The sequence below is a fragment of the Emys orbicularis genome, chromosome 2, assembly GCF_028017835.1.
Source record: "Emys orbicularis isolate rEmyOrb1 chromosome 2, rEmyOrb1.hap1, whole genome shotgun sequence".
In the NCBI taxonomy this organism is placed as follows: Eukaryota; Metazoa; Chordata; order Testudines; family Emydidae; genus Emys; species Emys orbicularis.
In genome coordinates, this window is record NC_088684.1 from 10,619,218 (window position 1) to 10,638,642 (window position 19,425).

General features: G+C 40.0%; 1 protein-coding gene across 1 annotated transcript in view; it reads left to right on the forward strand.

The window, feature by feature from the left end:
* TRAPPC9 (trafficking protein particle complex subunit 9) overlaps nt 1-19,425 on the forward strand; it is an 839,327-nt gene that overhangs the window by 115,193 nt on the left and 704,709 nt on the right. Inside the window, exon 13 of the mRNA XM_065398766.1 lies at nt 16,344-16,470. Within this exon, the coding sequence (XP_065254838.1) occupies nt 16,344-16,470 (127 nt within the window). The remainder of the gene's footprint in view (nt 1-16,343; nt 16,471-19,425) is intronic.

Consider the following 19,425-nt stretch of genomic DNA (forward strand, 5'->3'; position numbering starts at 1 on the left):
TTTTGAGGCTTGTCTTCATGCATAAAAGTGATTTATATTTGGAAATTTACTACAATAGATAATCATTGCAAGCATGTTGTGACTATTATAAACAATGTATTCTAACTAGGTATAATTAACCTATGCTACTACAGTTTAATATTCATCAGAATTTCCATGGAAACTTGTTGCATATTGATTCAATCTAAGGTGAAATTTTAATTGAACTTAATTATAGGATTTTTTTTTGTCCTAACTCTCCCATGTGCTCCCCCACAACATAAGAACATAAGAACTGGGTCAGACCAAAGGTCCATCTAGCCCAGTATCCTGTCTACCGACAGTGGCCAATGCCAGGTGCCCCAGAGGGAGTGAACCTAACAGGTAATGATCAAGTGATCTCTCTCCTGCCATCCATCTCCACCCTCTGACAGAGTCTAGGGACACCATTCCTAGGGACTCCCTGGCAAAGTTTTTAATGTTTTAAGTAGTCTGTTACATTTATGCTTATATGGATTTGATTTATATATTTTGTAGGCATTCAGCTTTTAGAATATATCGAAACATAGTTTTTCAGTTTTCATATTATTTATATATATATGTGTAACTGGCTATTTTTTGTTTTTTATAGTTATGTAACTATCGTTAGAATATAGTTATATATTTATATAACTAAAACAAAACAAACTCGGTTACTAATGTAGGAAAGAGTGGCTCTCAGTTGAGATTCATTACAAATTCAGAAATAGTACAGTATACTCCCATTTATCTGAAACTCTATTATTTAAACATTCGCATTAGTTGCAGAGGGCATGTATCTCATGCTGGAAGACAAGAAAGGGTTTTGGATAATTCAGAGATTCGGATAAAAAAGCAGAGACCCCTGGCCAGGACTGTGAGGCGTGAGAGGATGACAAGCCCCCCGCTGTGGGGGAGGTCTCCTGTTGCTGAATGGCTCCTTTGGCAGCGCAGGGAGTCCTCTGCAGCCCTGCCATCTTGAGAATGAGTGAACAGGGCCATGGCAGCGGAGCTACAGAGGGCTCCCTGTGCTGGCAGGGATTGGGTTTCAGCAGCCCTGCGCCAGCGGAGAGAACCCTCTGCAGCTCCTGTCATGAGAGCAAGTGAGTGGGGCAGAGCAGAGACCCAGACCAAGACTTGGAGGAGGAGCCCTGGCAACAGAGGAGGCCACCCCACTGATGAATGGCTCCTTCCCTCTCCATTATCCGAACTCCCAGTTATGTGAATAAAATCTGTGTCCCCTATGTTGTTCAGATAATCAGTTGTATACTGTATTTGTTAATTTTTTTTAATTGAATGTGAAATATATTTGACAGCAAATGAGTGCACAGTTCTCTACAAGTACAACTGATGTAGTTTTAACTTTGGCAGGACTGTTGCACATTTAGAAATGTTATCTTAAACTTGCCCCGTCTGAGGCCATGTCTACGCTACAAACTGTGGTCAATGGAAGTTAATTTGATGTACAGCTGCCCAAATTTGTATATTGCTCAAAGGCATGTGTGCTTGGCTGCTTTTGTTGTTGCTGCATCCACTCACCGGGAATGCTTGCGTTGCTGCAAAGTGTGGTGCACTACGAGTAGGTGTCTCAGTATGCCACGCATCACTGTCCAGCTCAGTGCCTTTTGGGAAACTTTTGCAATGTGTCATGGGACAAAAATGATTCTCACAGGGATCTCTGGGAGCTAGGGTCAAGTCCCCAGCTTGGAACTTTCTCAGAATGCCATGTATATCACACAATTTTTGTGCCTTTTTTTAAATCTCTCAAACCCATATGACACTTCTTGGTGTCTGGCATCTCTGACAGAAGCATGGAACCGTCAGAGTTCTGCACTGTTCCTATGGGAATGTTGCAAATACACAATGCACGCTTCACGTTCAGGAAGTACCGCAACAGTGGAGGTCATGACTTTGAGGACAGTTTGCTGAAGGACATAGGAAAAAACAATTCTAGGTTGTTCATGGTGTACATGGAGCTGCTGCAGCTGGTGAAGGGCTGCTCCTCAGCCCGAGCAACAAGCACTGACTGGTGGGATCACATTATAATGCAGGTTTGGGATGATGAGCAGTAGCTGCAGATCCTTTGCCTACGAAAGGCCACATTATTAGATCTGACTGCTGAGCTCGCTCCAGCCCTCCAATGCCTGGACACCAGAGTGAGAACTGCATTGACAGTGGAGAAGTGAGTGGTGATCGCGCTCTGGAAGCATGCAATGCCAGATTGCTAGTGGTCAATGGGAAACCATTTTGGAGTTGGAAAATGCACAGTGGGAGCTTTTGTTATGCAAGTGTGTAGGGCCATTAATAATCTCCTGCTGCACAGGACTCTGACTCTCAGTAATGTGCAGGACCTAGTGGATGATTTTGCAGCAGTGGGGTTCCTGAACTGTAGTGGAGCAATAGAGGCACACACATTCCTATTTTGGCACCAGCCCACCTTGCCACAGAGTACATCAACAGAAAAGGCTACTTTTCTGTAGTTGTGCAAGCATTGGGGGCTCATCGGGGACACTTCACCAATGTCAATGTGGGCTGGTCAGAGCAGCTTATGTATGTAAACACAATGCTCTGCATAGCCCCTCCATCCCCACCTAACTCAACAGGGGAATGAAAAGCAGATGCCAACTCTACTTCTGTTTGTTGTACCTGTACCTTTTCTTGTATGAGTAAACAATAACAAATTCTTACTTTTGTCTGGTGAACTTGGGAATGGACTGGGTGCAGTCTTTAAATTTAAATATTGTAAGGAAAAATGCATGCACACACTTACCTGAGTTCACTTCCCCTTTATCAGGCTCATCTGCGTTCACCTGGTGGGACTGACTAGACTCTGGCAGAGTCTCAAATGTATCCTGGCTTGCGGTACGGCTGGAGTCCCCTGCCGTGTCGTCTTGCTCCTCCTTCTCACTTTCACAGTGGGGGTCTCAGCCTCGGTCTCTGCCAAGTATGGCATGCTGTTCATTGTAAAAGTGGTAGGTCTGCAGGGCAGCACCAGATCTGTGGTGGGCCTTGTGGTTCCCTGGTGAATTTCACTTTCACACAACACTCCTGCTGATCCCTGTCGTACCCTTTATCCTGCATCCCCTGCACAATATTCTTGTAGTTGTCCATGTTTCTACGACTGGTCTGTAGCTGTGCTTGCACAGCGTCGTCTTTGCACAGGCCCAGGAGATCCAGTACTACTTGTCTACTGCAGGTAGGAGCGCATCTAGTAGATGGAGCCAGTGTGGTCAGTTGGACAGTTGCACACAACTAGAGTATGCTGCTAGGTGTGCTTGCCAAGGTGTGCAATTAAGAAAGGGGCATTTCAAAAACGTGAGGTAGTATAAAATTCTGACCAGAGCGGTCACTGTCTCAGGGAATAGGGCATTGTGGGACAGCTGCTAGAGGACTGTTAGGATCCCCATAGGTCATGCGGTGTCTACACTCGAACTGTGTTGACCTCAGTAGGTTGACTCTACACTGTTCTGGGAGGTGGTTTTATTGTGTCACTATAATGGTGCGCTTGTGTCAGCTGGAGACAAATTTTCGTGTAAACACATGCTCACACAGGTTCATCCTAACTTTATAGTGTAGCCCAGACCCCAAGTTAGTAATGACAGTTTTTTATCTACTGTGATATCAAGCATTCTCCAGGGGCTTTATCTGGCAGGAAGACATGAATGATTATATATTACAATTGATAACATGGACATTCTCTAGTTAACTAAGAAACTCCTTCCTTCCAGCTTCAGTGCAGCAGAGATAGTCTCAATATTTATTTTTCTGTAAAACAAGATAATTTCTTGTAAGGTGTAAAACTTCAGTCTGGGAGTGAGAGACCCAAGGACCCCTTGATGCCAGCTGGCAGAAAGCATAGGGGGTGCATACGGTTGTATAGGGATCCCCTCAATTTAGTATCTGCATAATAGTTCACCAAAGGGTGACGTGAGGTCTCTGCCCAAAGCCAGTGCTCTACATGTTGTTGTAATCATTATGAAATGTATGTATGCATAATATTTAAGGAGTTATGTATCTATATGAAAAATTATGCTCTTAAGGTCTTGGAGTTAAGGCAGGTCACAGGAGGTGACATACCTTGAAAATGTTTTATAGGCAGATAACTGTCACCTCTCTCCCTGGGTGGCCATTTGTGTCTTGCATGCCTCATGCTACATGCCTATTCGCATATTACGCCAGCTGCGAATTGAGAGATTGTGAAATCTGCAGGATGAAACAAACAGCAGGGGAGTGTCCTGTTTATGAATAAAGGCAAAGGATTGCTTTGCTATATCTTAGAGTGCAGATAGAGACACTGAATCCTTCACCTATCGGAGGCAAACTGGCAGTGTGCATGTCTCATGGAAAAAAGGGTCACAGCCAGCCTGACTAAAGCACTGCAAGGATTTTGGGAGCGCAATATCCTACTAGATATGAGAGTACCTTATTAATTAAGCCTAGACTGTAGAATGCTTGTTATGATTCTTTTATATGTAACCATGTGTTCCCAGTATTTTTACATGCTACTACTTGCATCTCTATGCTTTGTTAAATAGACTTCTATTTGATTTCACCATAAATAAATCTAAATGCTGTGAGTTAAGTGGGGCAGTGATTTGAGGTGAAACTGGTAAGCTGGATGTAGTGCTTCTTTGGAAGCAATGGATTGATGAATATTGTGAATGTCCAGTGGATCAGGGGTTGGACACTTCAAGGAATTGCTCGGAGGGCTCGAGGGTTGGAGTGTGCATCTTGTAGAGTCAGTAGTGCCTGTGAGGCTCAGAGGGGAGTGCTTGTGTTGTCTGTGGCCGGTGGAGTTGGGAAGCTGACCCACATTAATCACAGACGAGGCTTCTTCATGCCGAGCACAGCAGGTGGCAAAGTGCTTCATAACTCTGGGTACTCCTAGGAAGCGCCACAGAGTGGTTGAAGGTAGTCCAAGCTGCCGTGCTATTCAGAACAGTTCACTTGTTCAAAATTTCGTGATCAGTATTGGCAGGGGAGCTCTTTGATTGCCTCACAGTATGGTATAGGATCATACATTATATTTTATACTTGTTTGCATATTATACCAATTAAAAACCTATTTAAGTAATAAACATATAAATCTCCCTAGGAGATACTTATGTAAGTCTATGTAATCTGCATCAGTAGCTTCACATACAGATACATAAGTAGTTGATACCATGGACCAGATTCAGCAAATCCTGACCTCAGTATGAGTAGTGTGTGGGGAAGACTTGCAGGAGCGACGTCTAATGCTGAACTCCCTTTCCCTTTCTGTTTTCTTAGTGAGGTAACAGAAATTCAATTTTTTTAACTTTAGTGTGACTCATCATTTATCTCATGCTGTAGGTATGCATGCATGCATGCCACCTCAAAGTAGTAAATTACACTATTTGACAAACAGAAGGTAAGGTCACTGCCCCTAAGCATTTATAATCTATGAATTATCAGGATACATTACAGACTTGGTGTTGAATCCTCATAAAGGGAGTAAAATAAAAACTAGAGGTTAAAATAAGATAGAAGTTAATTAAATATTCTTGCAGAGCACTTAGTGAGGTGAGAGGTGAAGGACTAGCAACTGGAAAGAGAATATGGCCAAATGTCTCATGATATGGAGATGGATACTGTTGAGCTGAAGTTAATGTGGTTACATTTTGCACCAAAAAGTGGCTTATGGAATGCCTGATATACAGTGTAAGGATAGGAATATAGGCATGTCCGCGCTAGATTAGACCTGACAATGGCCTGTGCCAGATGCTTCAGAGGAAAGTGTAAGAACTTTGCAATTAGCAGAAGTAGATTAATCTCCTCCCTACATTAGGACTCCTCCTGATCTCTACTGGTTACTTTGGTTTAAGCCCTGAACCACAAGATTTAATATTCAGTACACAAAGTTTATTATAATTAATTATAGCAACTTCAGATGTTCTTGGAATCCATGTCCAATCCCTTTTTGAATCTTATTAAGTTCTTGGTCTCAATGACTTTTTGTGCCAGTGAGTACCACACTTCAATATTATGTGTGAAAAATATTTCCTTTAGTCAATTTTGAATTTCCCATCTTCTAACTTCATTGAATGTCCCCGAGTCTTACATTAGGAGACAAGGAAAACAGAAGTTCCCTATCTACCTTGTCTAGACTGTTCATTATTTTATCTACTTTTATAAAATCCCCTCTTATTCATCTCCTCTCTAAAGTAAAGAGTCTGTTGCACAGAATAGCTTTTCTCCTCATTCATTAAGAATGGTTAATGCTCCCCACTTACGGAATTCAGAGGTGGGCCAGGGTTGTTGCTGAAGGCTCCAGGTTTAAGCTCTGAAATTTTCTCTGCTTGGCTGTAGAACAAGTTGGTGGTACAGTTTTTCTCAACCAATTTGTTTTGACTCCTTTATTTCCATGCAGTTGCAACTTAGTCTTCTTCCTTGATGTTAAGAGTAACAAGAAGGGTTTCTTCAGGTATGTGAACAAGAAGCAAGTCAAGGAAAGTGTGGGCCCCTTACTGAATGAGGGAGGCAACCTAGTGACCGAGGATGTGGAAAAAGCTAATGTACTCAATTATTTTTTTGCCTCTGTCTTCACGAACAAGGTCAGCTCCCAGACTACTGCACTGAGCAGCACAGTATGGGGAGAAGGTCACCTGCCCTCTGTGGAGAAAGAAGTGGTTCGGGACTATTTAGAAAAACTGGACGTGCACAAGTCCATGGGGCCGGATGCACTGCATCCGAGGGTGCTAAAGGAGTTGGCGGATGAGATTGCAGAGCCATTAGCCATTATTTTTGAAAACTCATGGCGATCGGGGGAGGTCCCGGATGGCTGGAAAAAGGCTAATGTAGTGCCCATCTTTAAAAAAGGGAAGAAGGAGGATCCGGGGAACTACAGGCCAGTCAGCCTCACCTCAGTCCCTGGAAAAATCATGGAGCAGGTCCTCAAGGAATCAATTATGAAACACTTAGAGGAGAGGAAAGTGATCAGGAACAGTCAGCATGGATTCACCAAGGGGAAGTCGTGCCTGACTAACCTAATTGCCTTCTATGATGAGATAACTGGCTCTGTGGATGAGGGGAAAGCAGTGGATGTGTTATTCCTTGACTTTAACAAAGCTTTTGATACAGTCTCCCACAGTATTCTTGCCGCCAAGTTAAAGAAGTATGGGTTGGATGAATGGACTGTAAGGTGGATAGAAAGCTGGCTAGATCGTCGGGCTCAACGGGGAATGATCAATGGCTCCATGTCTAGTTGGCAGCCGGTTTCAAGCGGAGTGCCCCAAGGGTCGGTCCTGGGGCCGGTTTTGTTTAATATCTTTATTAATGATCTGGAGGATGGTGTGGACTGCACTCTCAGCAAGTTTGCAGATGACACTAAACTGGGAGGCGTGGTAGATACACTAGAGGGTAGGGATCGGATACAGAGGGACCTAGACAAATTAGAGGATTGGGCCAGAAGAAATCTGATGAGGTTCAACAAGGACAAGTGCAGAGTCCTGCACTTAGGACGGAAGAATCCCATGCACTGCTACAGACTAGGGACCGAATGGCTGGGTAGCAGTTCTGCAGAAAAGGACCTAGGGGTCACAGTGGACGAGAAGCTGGATATGAGTCAACAGTGTGCTCTTGTTGCCAAGAAGGCTAACGGCGTTTTGGGCTGTATAAGTAGGGGCATTGCCAGCAGATCGAGGGACGTGATCGTTCCCCTTTATTCGACATTGGTGAGGCCTCATCTGGAATACTGTGTCCAGTTTTGGGCCCCACACTACAAGAAGGATGTGGAAAAATTGGAAAGAGTCCAGCGGAGGGCAACAAAAATGATTAGGGGTCTGGAGCACATGACTTATGAGGAGAGGCTGTGGGAACTGGGATTGTTTAGTCTCCAGAAGAGAAGAATGAGGGGGGATTTGATAGCTGCTTTCAACTACCTGAAGGGGGGTTCCAAAGAGGATGGAGCTCGGCTGTTCTCAGTGGTGGCAGATGACAGAACAAGGAGCAATGGTCTCAAGTTGCAGTGGGGGAGTTCTAGGTTGGATATTAGGAAAAACTTTTTCACTAGGAGGGTGGTGAAGCACTGGAATGCGTTACCTAGGGAGGTGGTGGAGTCTCCTTCTTTGGAGGTTTTTAAGGCCCGGCTTGACAAAGCCCTGGCTGGGATGATTTAGTTGGGAATTAGTCCTGCTTTGATGACCTCCTGAGGTCCCTTCCAACCCTGATATTCTATGATTCTATGGGTTGGGTGAATATCAGCATGGTGGTTTCAACCATCTGGATCAGCTGCTGCAGCACCTCCCTGCTGGAGTAGTCTACCCCCATTAAGTCATGGCAGAGCTGTCACACAAACACCTGGCTAAATCTAAGAGGTGTTCCCTACTGGAGGCATTACATTTACAGGCTTCCTTTTCCCAGTCAGCCATAACACTGCCATGTTATGGGTCTCAGAGTTTGACTGGCAACTGGCATATTGGGTCTGCAAATATTTATGACTCCAGTGCAGAAAAACCTGGTCAGGAGCTTCTGAACTTTTTTGGGGGGGAGAGTCTAAGGATGAGGAGGAATCTATCTGGTTAGCTCTGAGGTAAGTCCTGCAACAGACCTGTGCTGGAGGAGAAGAATACCCTGAAAAAATCTGAAGTCCCCCTCAGATACTGAAGTGTGTGTCCTCGTCTCCAGGGGCAAAGAAGCAGGGCTCCTGTATAGCTCCCCTTCCTCCCACTGTGAATCGGGATTCTCATGATACTCACAGATAAGTCCTGCAAACCCCAGAGACTCCAGGTCCCCAAAAGGCAAGAGCAACTTGCCCCTTCACAAGGTGGTGATTAAGTATTGGTAATGAGCAAGTGGCTTTGCAAATCAGGGATTAAACCCCTTCTCCTTTGCCTTCTCCCCCCAAGGGAATATTTGCTAGGGTTTGTCTTCTACACACAGGCTCCTGCAGTGCTCAGTATCATCCGTGCTACTTCTCCCCCACCCTGCAGCATATCTGGGCATGCAGAGAAGCATGTCCCTCCTGCAGACCTGTCTCAAGTGCAATTCCTATTAACGGCAGCCTTTCTGGGTTTCAGCTCAATGACCTTCCAGGGAAAGGGGTTCAGATTTGAGGCCACAGCAGTATGGGAATTGGACCTTCTAATCATCAGTTTTTCCCCTGCTCTGCCAGAGAAAGGGAACACTCCGAAAGGTGGGAAATGGTCTCTCTCTCTCCATCTCTCCCATGTTCACAGGCTGGCTCCACTTTAAAGCCTTAAGAACACATCAGGCCATCTATGACCAGAACAGAAGAACATGAGCAGCACCATCATGGGATTACAGATAATGAAAATGATCCTGATTTACTGAGTAAAGCCCTTAGTGGTACTAGCTTGCTCCTACAGTACTTGGGTGCTAGCCAACCTAGGGGAGCAAGCAGGCAGTCTTTCAGTCTCCAGGGGTATCTAGCTAGCTACTTCCACAATCAGTGTGTATGTACCTGTACCCCATCTCTGATGTGTGGTCTCCATGCCAGGAGGAAGAGTGTACTATCTCCCTCAATACAACAGCTAGAGGAGGAAGTACTACATGTGCATACCCCACCATAGCCCCTGGGGGAGAAAAAACCACAAACAAACCCTGCAGGACTTTTCCAAGAGAGGATGTCAGTGACTTGCAAGGAACTCATTAATATTAATAATGAGTTAATAATAATCTTCCTTTTGAAGCATTATTAGGTTCTTGGTTTCCTGTTGATGCCTTCTTTTGAGGGCATCTCAAGATCCAAATGGGGTCATCTGTTTAAACCAAATGTTAAACTGAAAGATTTAGATAAAAACAAAGATTCTTAAATTTTGAGAGCCCAAGGTTGCTGCAAGCAATAGCTCCACCAACGAGAGGAATATCATACATTCATAAATGGGCTTCTTTTCAAAGACCCCATAAACCATAAGAAAGGTAGTACATGGCACTACCAATTTCAAAGCCTTAGCTATAGCCATTCAGACCATAGGTTTTTTATAGTTAGTAAGGAAGGCCTACTTTGTGGCAAATGAGTGATTTGTCATCTAGAAGTATAATCCTTGTTTGGAGTGAGACATCTCAGGTTCTGTCTTGATATGATTGGTGATGAGGAATCGATTCTAGCTTAGTGGCTAGAAGTAAGCCATGTTATACTCTTGAACGGCCATTGTTCATCTTAAAGATATCCCATGCATCCGAACTTACCGCTGAGGTGCTATTGCAGAAGAATTGGAGACATTAGTAGCTGAGAGGCAGAGAGGCCTCAACCCTCATTATCAAAGCCAGCATAGCAATCTGTTTGCCGCAAACACCAAGGATATCCAAGAAGAGATGATTACCCGGGCAGAGGACAAAATCTGGAGCAGAAACTTCCAAGGAAACTTAGATAAATTTTAGGGCTGTCAAGCAATTAAAAAAATTAATTGCGCGATTAAACAATAATAGAGTACCATTTATTTAAATATTTTTGGATGTTTTCTACGTTTTCAAATATATTGATTTCATTTACAACACAGGATACGAAGTGTACAGTGCTCACTTTATATTTATTTTTGATTACAAGTGTATGCACTATAAAAAGACAAAAGAAATAGTATTTTTCAATTCACCTAATACAAGTACTGTAATCATGAAAGTTGAACTTACAAATATAGAATTATGTACAAAAATACTACATTCAAAAATAAAACAATGTAAAATTTTAGAGCTTGCAAGTCCACTCAGTCTTACTTCTTGTTCAGCCAATCGCTCAGAGGAACAAGTTTGTTTACATTTGCAGGAGAGAATGCTGCCCTGAAAGTGAGAACAGGTGTTCTCATAGTACTGTTGTAGCTGGCGTCGCAAGATATTTACGTGCCAGATGCGCATGCTTCAACCACCATTACAGGGGACATGCGTCCATGTTGATGATGGGTTCTGCTCGAAAACCATCCAAAGCAGTGCAGACCAACGCATGTTCATTTTCATTATCTGAGTCAGATGCCACCAGCAGAAAGTTGATTTTCTTTTTTGGTGGTTTGGGTTCTGTAGTTTCCGCATCAGTGTTGCTCTTTTAAGACTTCTGAAAGCATGCACCCTACCTCGTCCCTCTCAGATTTTGGAAAGCACTTCAGATTCTTAAATCTTGGGTCGAATGCTGTATTTATCTTTAGAAAGCTCACATTGGTATCGTCTTTGCGTTTTGTAAAATCTGTAGTGAAAGTGTTCTTAAAATGAACAATATGTGCTGGGTCATCGTCAGAGACTGCTATAACATGAAATATATGGCAGAATGTGGGTAAAACAGAGCAGGGGACATACAATTCTCCCCCCCAGGAGTTCAGTCATAAATTTAATTAACACATTATTTTTTTAATGAGCATCATCAGCATGGAAACATGTACTCTGGAATGGTGGCCAAAGCATGAAGGGGCATATGAATGTTTAGCATATCTGGCATGTAAATACCTTGCAGTGCTGGCGACAAAAGTGCCATGCAAATGCCTGTTCTCACTTTCTGGTGACATTGTAAACAAGAAGAGGGCAGCATTATCTCCTGTAAATGTAAATAAACTTGTTTGTCTTAGCGATTGGCTGAACAAGAAGTAGGACTGAGTGGAGTTGTAGCCTCTGAAGTTTTACATTGTTTTGTTTTTGAGTGCAGTTATGTAACAAAAAAAAAAATCTACATTTGTAAGTTGCACTTTCAGGACAAAAAGATTGCACTACAGTACTTGTATGAGATGAATTGAAAACTACTGTTTCTTCTGTTTATCATTTTTACAGTGCAAATATTTGTAATCAAAATATACACTTTGATTTCAGTTACAGCACAGAATACAAGATATATATGAAAATGTAGAAACATCCAAAATATTTCAATTGATAGTCTCTTGTTTAACAGTGCGATTAAAACTGTGATTAATCGTGATTAATTTTTTTGAGTTAATCGCGTGAGTTAACTGGGATTAATCGACAGCCCTAATAAATTTTACTCTAACAAAATCCTGAGCATGACACGGACAAAAAGAGTATTTGCATTCCTGTACAAGACTTTTCCTTCTGATCAGCCTTTTGTAACCAGTGTCTTAACTGGCTGGTAATAGTCACAGAAAGTCGCAGGTCACATCTTATGCACCTGTGCTCATCCATAGATAACATGCCAATCAGTACCCTGTCCAGAGAAACAGACCCACTCATAACTGGACAGCTGCTGGAAAGGATTCATAGCCACAAGTTCTTCAAAATGAAGAGCCTTTGATCCCAATGCAGAGAATTGCTCACCCAGAGGTCAAAACAGATATGGCTATGGCTATATTTTTACAATAATGGTTAATATTTGCAAAGATCTAAAATTTCATTGCATCAGTCATTTCTTGAGGTGTCATCAGTAGTCACTTATCCCCAATGTCTGGGATTGCTGGTGCCATGCATCAGCTTCATCTCCTTAGTGGGTTTCTCAAAATATACCTGCTGAAATTACTTCGGAGGACATAGAATCGTGCGTTTGATGCAATGTAAAATTCGGTATCATTCTCGGATCACATCCGAATGCCTCTTTTGGGGCAGGAATGTACAAACAACATGCTGAAAACCAACCCAATTTTCACTATAGATCCTTGCATACTCAAGTGCCAAACGTAATGTCAATGACAAATTAGAGAAATCTCAGGCTGGCTTTCTAATCTCAAGTTTTGGAATTAGTTCCCATACCCATACAAGAACCACACTGCTTTTGTCATGAGGAAAAGATGATTCTTATATCCACTAACCCTTTCTGTTCGAGGCAAGTTCCTCTTTCTACAATTTGTAGGAAATAGTTCTACCATAGTTTTGTTCGAAGCTTTTTGTGGCATAAATGGGCATTTCTAGAGCTCCAAAGAAAGTTTCCAAGCAAATGGAGTACATATATTTGGTATATCTTCATCATTTTATCAAAAATGCCAAGACCTTAAGCCCTCAAAGTTGTTGTAGGCAAGAAGTGAAAATCCTGCACTAGTTGGCATGATAGTAATATTAATAATGAGTTAATAATAATCTTCCTTATCTTCCTTCCTTCCTGGGAAACTGCAATGGCATCCTTTGGTAGGAAGATGTTACTGGGTGGTAGGTTCCCTGTTACTGCTTAGTTTATAAAGCTCTTGCTTTATATGGGGGAACTTCCATTCCTGCCTATGTTTCTACTATAATAAATTCTGCTTATCCCTCCCTCTCCCTCTCTCACACATACTGGTGCGATTCACTGCTCATTCCCATTAGTAATGAATGAGAAGAGAAGCTGTGCAACAGAATGAGAAACTTCTTACCTGATAATGTTCCTTCTGTTAGCAGCTTCTCTCAGAATTCAACCCAACCCGGTAGTCTGTTAAATGACCAGAATATAAATTGAATTTTGTCTCTAAAGGGAGACTGAGACATATATTGTCTTAGGTTAATTTAATACATCACATCAAGTACTCTTAATGCATAATAATTGGTTGCTGGAGTGTTTCTACAGCTATGGAAGAACTCTTCTGGTGGCCTGAGCTGGAGAACAGAGCTTAGCCCTGTAGCCTCCAGCAACATTGGACCACCTCCAAATTCCATGGGTCAGCTCTCTCACTTTTAAAATTAAATCACCAAAAAGCTTGGTAGAAAGTTATAAATTAATGGAAAGAGTTAGATAACTAAACAAAACAACTTCTGTGCTTGTAATCGAGATAATTGCAATATAAGTATGCAATAGAAGTAACTCTAGGAGAGTTATTTGTATGTTTCTACCTCTCCAAGACTTCTGTTGCCCCCTCTGGAGGAGAGCAGAAAGGAGAAAAAGTCAGCTTTAAAACAGCCCTCTCCTCATTCCAGTCCCTTCTAAAAACCCATATATTCTGTTTCCTGGGAATGAGTTGATTTTATACAAGGACTGATTTTTTTTTTTAAAGAGTTTTCTTTAATGGAGTCATCAATAATGGGTGCATCATAAATTGAATAACAGTGATCTGATTACTGGAATCCTTGTGCTTCCATGTTGCATTAAATCTAAAATTAGATTTGTATCAGTTTAGGACAGGGATTATATATTTTGTTCTTTTTTAAAAGTACTGAATACACTCTGTTTCTTACACATAGTAGCTGAGAATGAAGTGAGCAAGAGTCTACAGTGAGATAAAAATATAAAATGTTACTTTTAAGTACTTACCTACATAAATATACCCAATAGAATAGTAGCTCTTAGGTTTGCAGCTAGAAATTGTATTGGAAAGTGAGAATTGTAAAATGTGGGTATTCTGACCTGGACAATGAAAATGTGACACCTTCAGGAGCTAGTGTGGCATAAGATATTCTTCTTGCCTGTAACTTTAATTTGTGTATTATATCTGAGTCGAAACCTGCATATCAAATTAGAAGAAAAAGGGGTAAGCTGTAACTCTCATGCAGTATTGTCTATCTTAGGTACTTATATGACCCCCCTCACTGTAGTATCTGAGTGCCTCATAATCTTTAATGTATTTATTCTTGGAATTCTTGCTAAACCCTGGTAGTAGACAAGTACTATTATCCCCATTTTACAGATGGGGAACAGAGGCACAGAGAAGCCAAATGACTTGCTCAAGTTCACAGGAAGTTTGTTGGCAAAGCACAACACTGCTTATGAGCCACTAACTTTAAGTCAAGTCCCCAGCTAGGATTCTATACAATGGTGTAGAGGTTTTCCTTTAGAGGATAACTTTAACAGGAGTAAGAAAATATCTGATGAAAGTATGTGACATTCCCTCTGCGCACAGCCTACAAAGAAGTGATTCCTAAATTGAGAAATTTTAAAATATTTTAATCCTGATGACCTGAGACCCTAATCAGAAGAGAGGAGTAGAGGACCTAAAAATATTGGAGGATTGAGAAATAAATCAGATTATTTGGCAAAGAGCTGCCTATTCAGAAACCTTAGAGCATGGACAGAAGTGTTTCCATGAGTTATTATGACTAGTTTTAAGTTTTCCTGTGTTTATTTCTTTCTTGACATTGTAACAAAGGTTCTCTGTGAGTGGGCCTTCAGAGGACCATAGCTCTGGGACTTACGTGGACAGGAAAATTTGCTATACCTGGTTTCAGTCACCATTAGCAGGTGGCGTAAGCCAGGTGACACTGTTTTCTACTTCTGATGTGCTCAGTGTTTTAGCAACTGGAGGAGAGTTTTGGAAGTGCTTGTATTTCTTTTTCTTTTTTTTTTTTTTTTGGTAACTGACACTGAGCGTTGAAGATAATCTATTAAAAAAAGACTCATTAGAGTCAATGCAATGAATTTGTGAGATCTGAGGTAAAACAAATGCAAGTATTCTGTTATTGTACAGATAATGCAGCTGTGCCCCAGACTTCACGTTCAAGCTGTTCAGACTTTGAGAATAGTGGAACAAGGAATTTTCAAAACACGAAGTTTATAGAAAAAGAGCAGTGGAGGTTGCTGTGAATTTATTGAAAGTTTTGACAAGATTGGTATTTACATTAATTCCTGTTCCTTGTCTTAACTTTTTATATTAAGTTCAGTCTCTTACCTCTCTACTGGCCCTGTGGAACTGATTTCAATGCTACCGAGGTTTAATTTAATTTTATTTATTGTATAATTAATGATGTTAGGATGCCTAGTGCCTTGAATAGGCATCATTATTATTTTAAATGTAAATAAATAAAATAGTTTAGTCATTTATAGATGTACCTGTATTCCACAAAAATGTGGAGCTATCACTTCTAATATGTTAAAATATTTACATAAAAACATTAGATCTTTACACTGAGATATTTAAAAAAAAAAAAGGAATATGATAGGGAAAGTAATGCCACATTATTGAAAACTATCCAACTTCACACTTTAAATGTTCTTCCTTCTTTTGGAGTCATTACACATTGTGCCCCATCTATGTGCTTCAGGAAGCTGAAGGTTTGCTTAGCATACACTGAATGTCTGTGTTCTTTTAACCCCCTGTGCATATGTTTTCTCTCTGCCCAGTAATTTAATTGAGGTTAGACATTGGCTGGTGTTGACATAGCTTGATTTTTCTGTTCATAGTGAAGTATAGATTTAATAGTAAGGTCACAGTTCCAATTCAGTCTAAGTGTAAAACATTACAAACTACATTATAGAGCCATTTTATTCGTTACACCCTGGCACATATTTTACTTTTAATCCATAAAGTATACCAAATCAGAAAGTACATGGGTACCTATAACAGTACTAACAATAAAAACGTGCATATCTTGAAGAGATTCTAGATGAAATACTCAGCTCACTGATTACTAAAAAGTATTACGATTATTTGCAATTTTAAAATGTCTTCAGCAATCCCAGGAATTTGTTATAGTAATTTTTAAAGATTAAAATAATGTAGTACTTTTAATATATGCTGAAGAAATTTGACTTTTTTTCCAAGGGTCTCCTGACAACTGGAGTAGAATTTGAATCTCTCCCTGCAGCTCTTTCTCTACCTGCTGAATCTGGCCTCTACCCAGTGACCCTTGTTGGTGTTCCTCAGAATACTGGGCAGATCACTATCAATGGTAAGGATTATATCTTTTACAGTTTTCATCAGGAAAATAGGCACAAGTATCTTATGGCATTGTGGACTTTTTGATGTAGTAGTTAAATTAATATTTATTTTATATTTCCACAAAGTCAGTATTTAAAAAGAACTTACAAAATAATCCTTCATCAAGAAGGTAGTTCTACATAGAATGAGAAAATAACGCATGATTTTCAGAAATACATCACTTTTGTTTAGATGTGTGTGTTCATTGCTGTTACTAAATTAAAATGCTAAATCTGAGGGGAAGGGGGAAAGCTACATAACTGAATAGTCTACTGCAAACTAAGTCAAATTGCTATTGAAAAAAATACTTTTGAAATGCTTCATGAGCATGCACAACAAGGTGAATCTTGCAGTTTACATTAATGGACGAGACAAGTTGGGTGAGGTAACAGGTTTTTATTGGACCACCTTCTGTTGATGAGAGAGACAAGCTTTTGAGCCACACAGAACTCTTCTTCTGGTCTGGGAAAGGTACTCCAAGACCCTAAGAAGAGCTCTGTGTGGCTCGAAAGCTTGTCTTTCTCATAAACAGAAAATGGTCCAATAAAAAGTGTTACCTCACCCACCTTGTCTCTCTAATATTCTTGAACTGACATGGCTACAACTACACTGCATATTGTTAATGAAACACATTCATGTAAAATAACAAAAGATTTCGCAAGTTGCTTATATATGAAAGATTTAGGTAGCAATGTACACAGTCTATTGTAATGCAGAGTTCATTTAATTAATTAACCGAAATAGGGCTGTGTCAATAGTGATAAATGGGAATCAAATAAAAAAAGTAATACATGTCCCTAAGTTAGGTGGGATAAAGACTGACATACCAATGCTGAGTTCTAGAAAAAAGATGTTTCGTGCAAAGTGAGAGAGATTTGACAAGAATGAACCAATACAGATTGTTCAGGACATTTAGAAATTCCTAGACAGAAATCTTTAGATTTTATACTGTCATGGAAGAACAACCATACTAGTAAATAACAGAATTAAAGAAAAAGTACTTACTCCGAAGAGGCTTTATCTTTTCACTTTGATTCCCTTTTCTATATACAGTATAATTTCAGTTATCCAAATTCACTTTATCTGAAAATCCTGGTTATCTGAATCCACAGGATGACCCTCATTAGCCTCGTTAGTTAATAGGACTTCCATTTTTCCAAATGCTCAATTATCTGAAACTTTTGGATGTCTCCCAGACCACTGGGCAGTACTTCTCTCCCTTTATTTTCTTTGTTTATTATTTTCTTGTTCTCATCATTTTTTCTTTGCAAGATACTTCATCAATAAAAGGAGAAAACTGAACTGTTCAAAAGTGTTTCTGCCAAACTGTGGGATAAACTACTTAGTTATTTTATTACTAGAATATAGAAAATTAATTGTAGTTATGCGACCTAGAGCTGTTGTTGGTCCTCTTTTATATACAGTATTCACACCAGAATATTTAATGAGGTGGTGGTAATCCCATGTGCCAAGATAAATTAACATACTTTTTGTCTACGACTGTTTATTTTTAGGGAACATTGCCAAACCTATTCTGCAAAAATTCTTGTAGTTTTGTTTTCTTATCCTGCAACTGTCTGTCTTGGCAAAAATTACTTTCCAGTAAAGGAAAACAGTAGTGAATTGTCCTTACGTTCTCATTTATCATTCATACCTTTTTCCGACACCTTTTTGTTTAACACTAGAGTTTTCTTGCAAGTTTAGGTTGTATAGATTGATTCCTCACCAAATAGTATTGAGGTAACTGCTGATAAAATTGAAATGAAACTTGTTTCTTTAGCAATTGCAGATCTTCAATAAAGCATAATTAAATAACAGTTAAGGGCTTAAACATGAGGCGCTATCTTTTACACTTTTTTCATTGGGAGAGTTAGAGGATTTTTTTTCTTTTACTGTTGGATACTGTTGAGAACTGATCCTGCATTTCTTGTACACCCAAAACACCCACAGGTATTAACCCTGATTGTGCACCCAAAACGTCAGTTATGTGACAATGGTGTTAAAAATGCTGGTCTGTCTACACCTGTACTCCTAGCATTGCTAGAATATAAGGTCCCAGAATATCAGTTCATGACTATATTTTTTAAAAATGCGTGAAAATCGTGGACTCTTACTTTCATAAGACAAAAGTACAGGGGTAAATGCATAACATTTGTCTATACAATGTGATACGTTATACTATATAGAGTCTTTCTTAGAAGGATTTGAAAATGCTTTTAAAAGTTTCTCTATTACCACCTGTGTAAGATATTTTAATAGGAGAGGTTGTGATTTGCAAGTGAATTTCCTTACAGAATCTGGTCACTAGCAGGGTGTACAAAAATCAATGATTAAATACATAAAAATTTAAATTAAAACATTTTTAAGTTTTAAAAGCAAACCTATTTAAAATTAAATTTGAAATTATGAAAACCTAATTTGAGGCTTAATTCTATTAAAATCTATTAAAATCATTTAAAGTAAATAAAAATATGCTATATATGTTTGCTGCTGAAATTTAAAAGAGAGTCAAATGACTGAACTGATAGAGGTCACTGGATAAGGACCTGGAACCAGAGTTGTTTGAAGTACTTTTGATGGCAATAGCCTCTTCTGCAGGCGTAGAGAGACTGTTCTTCATTTCAGTTTGTTCAACTAGTTCAGTTCAATGACTAGTTACTTCAAAGTTAAGAAACCAATTGAGAATTGAGAAAGCAGGGAAGTTAGTTTTCCTCTTTGAATCTATAAATAAAACCTAGATATGAGAAGATGAGATATACTAGTTCTAAAATCTTGAAGGACATGGTGTGACCAGAAAGAATCTGTTCAGTTTACTAACTTTGAATCCGTTAGTTTTAAATGCAAAACGTGTTTTGATATACACTTTTATCTTATGTACCTAGCACATTTTCAGGTAGATTTATTTAAAAAAAATAAAATGCTGTTT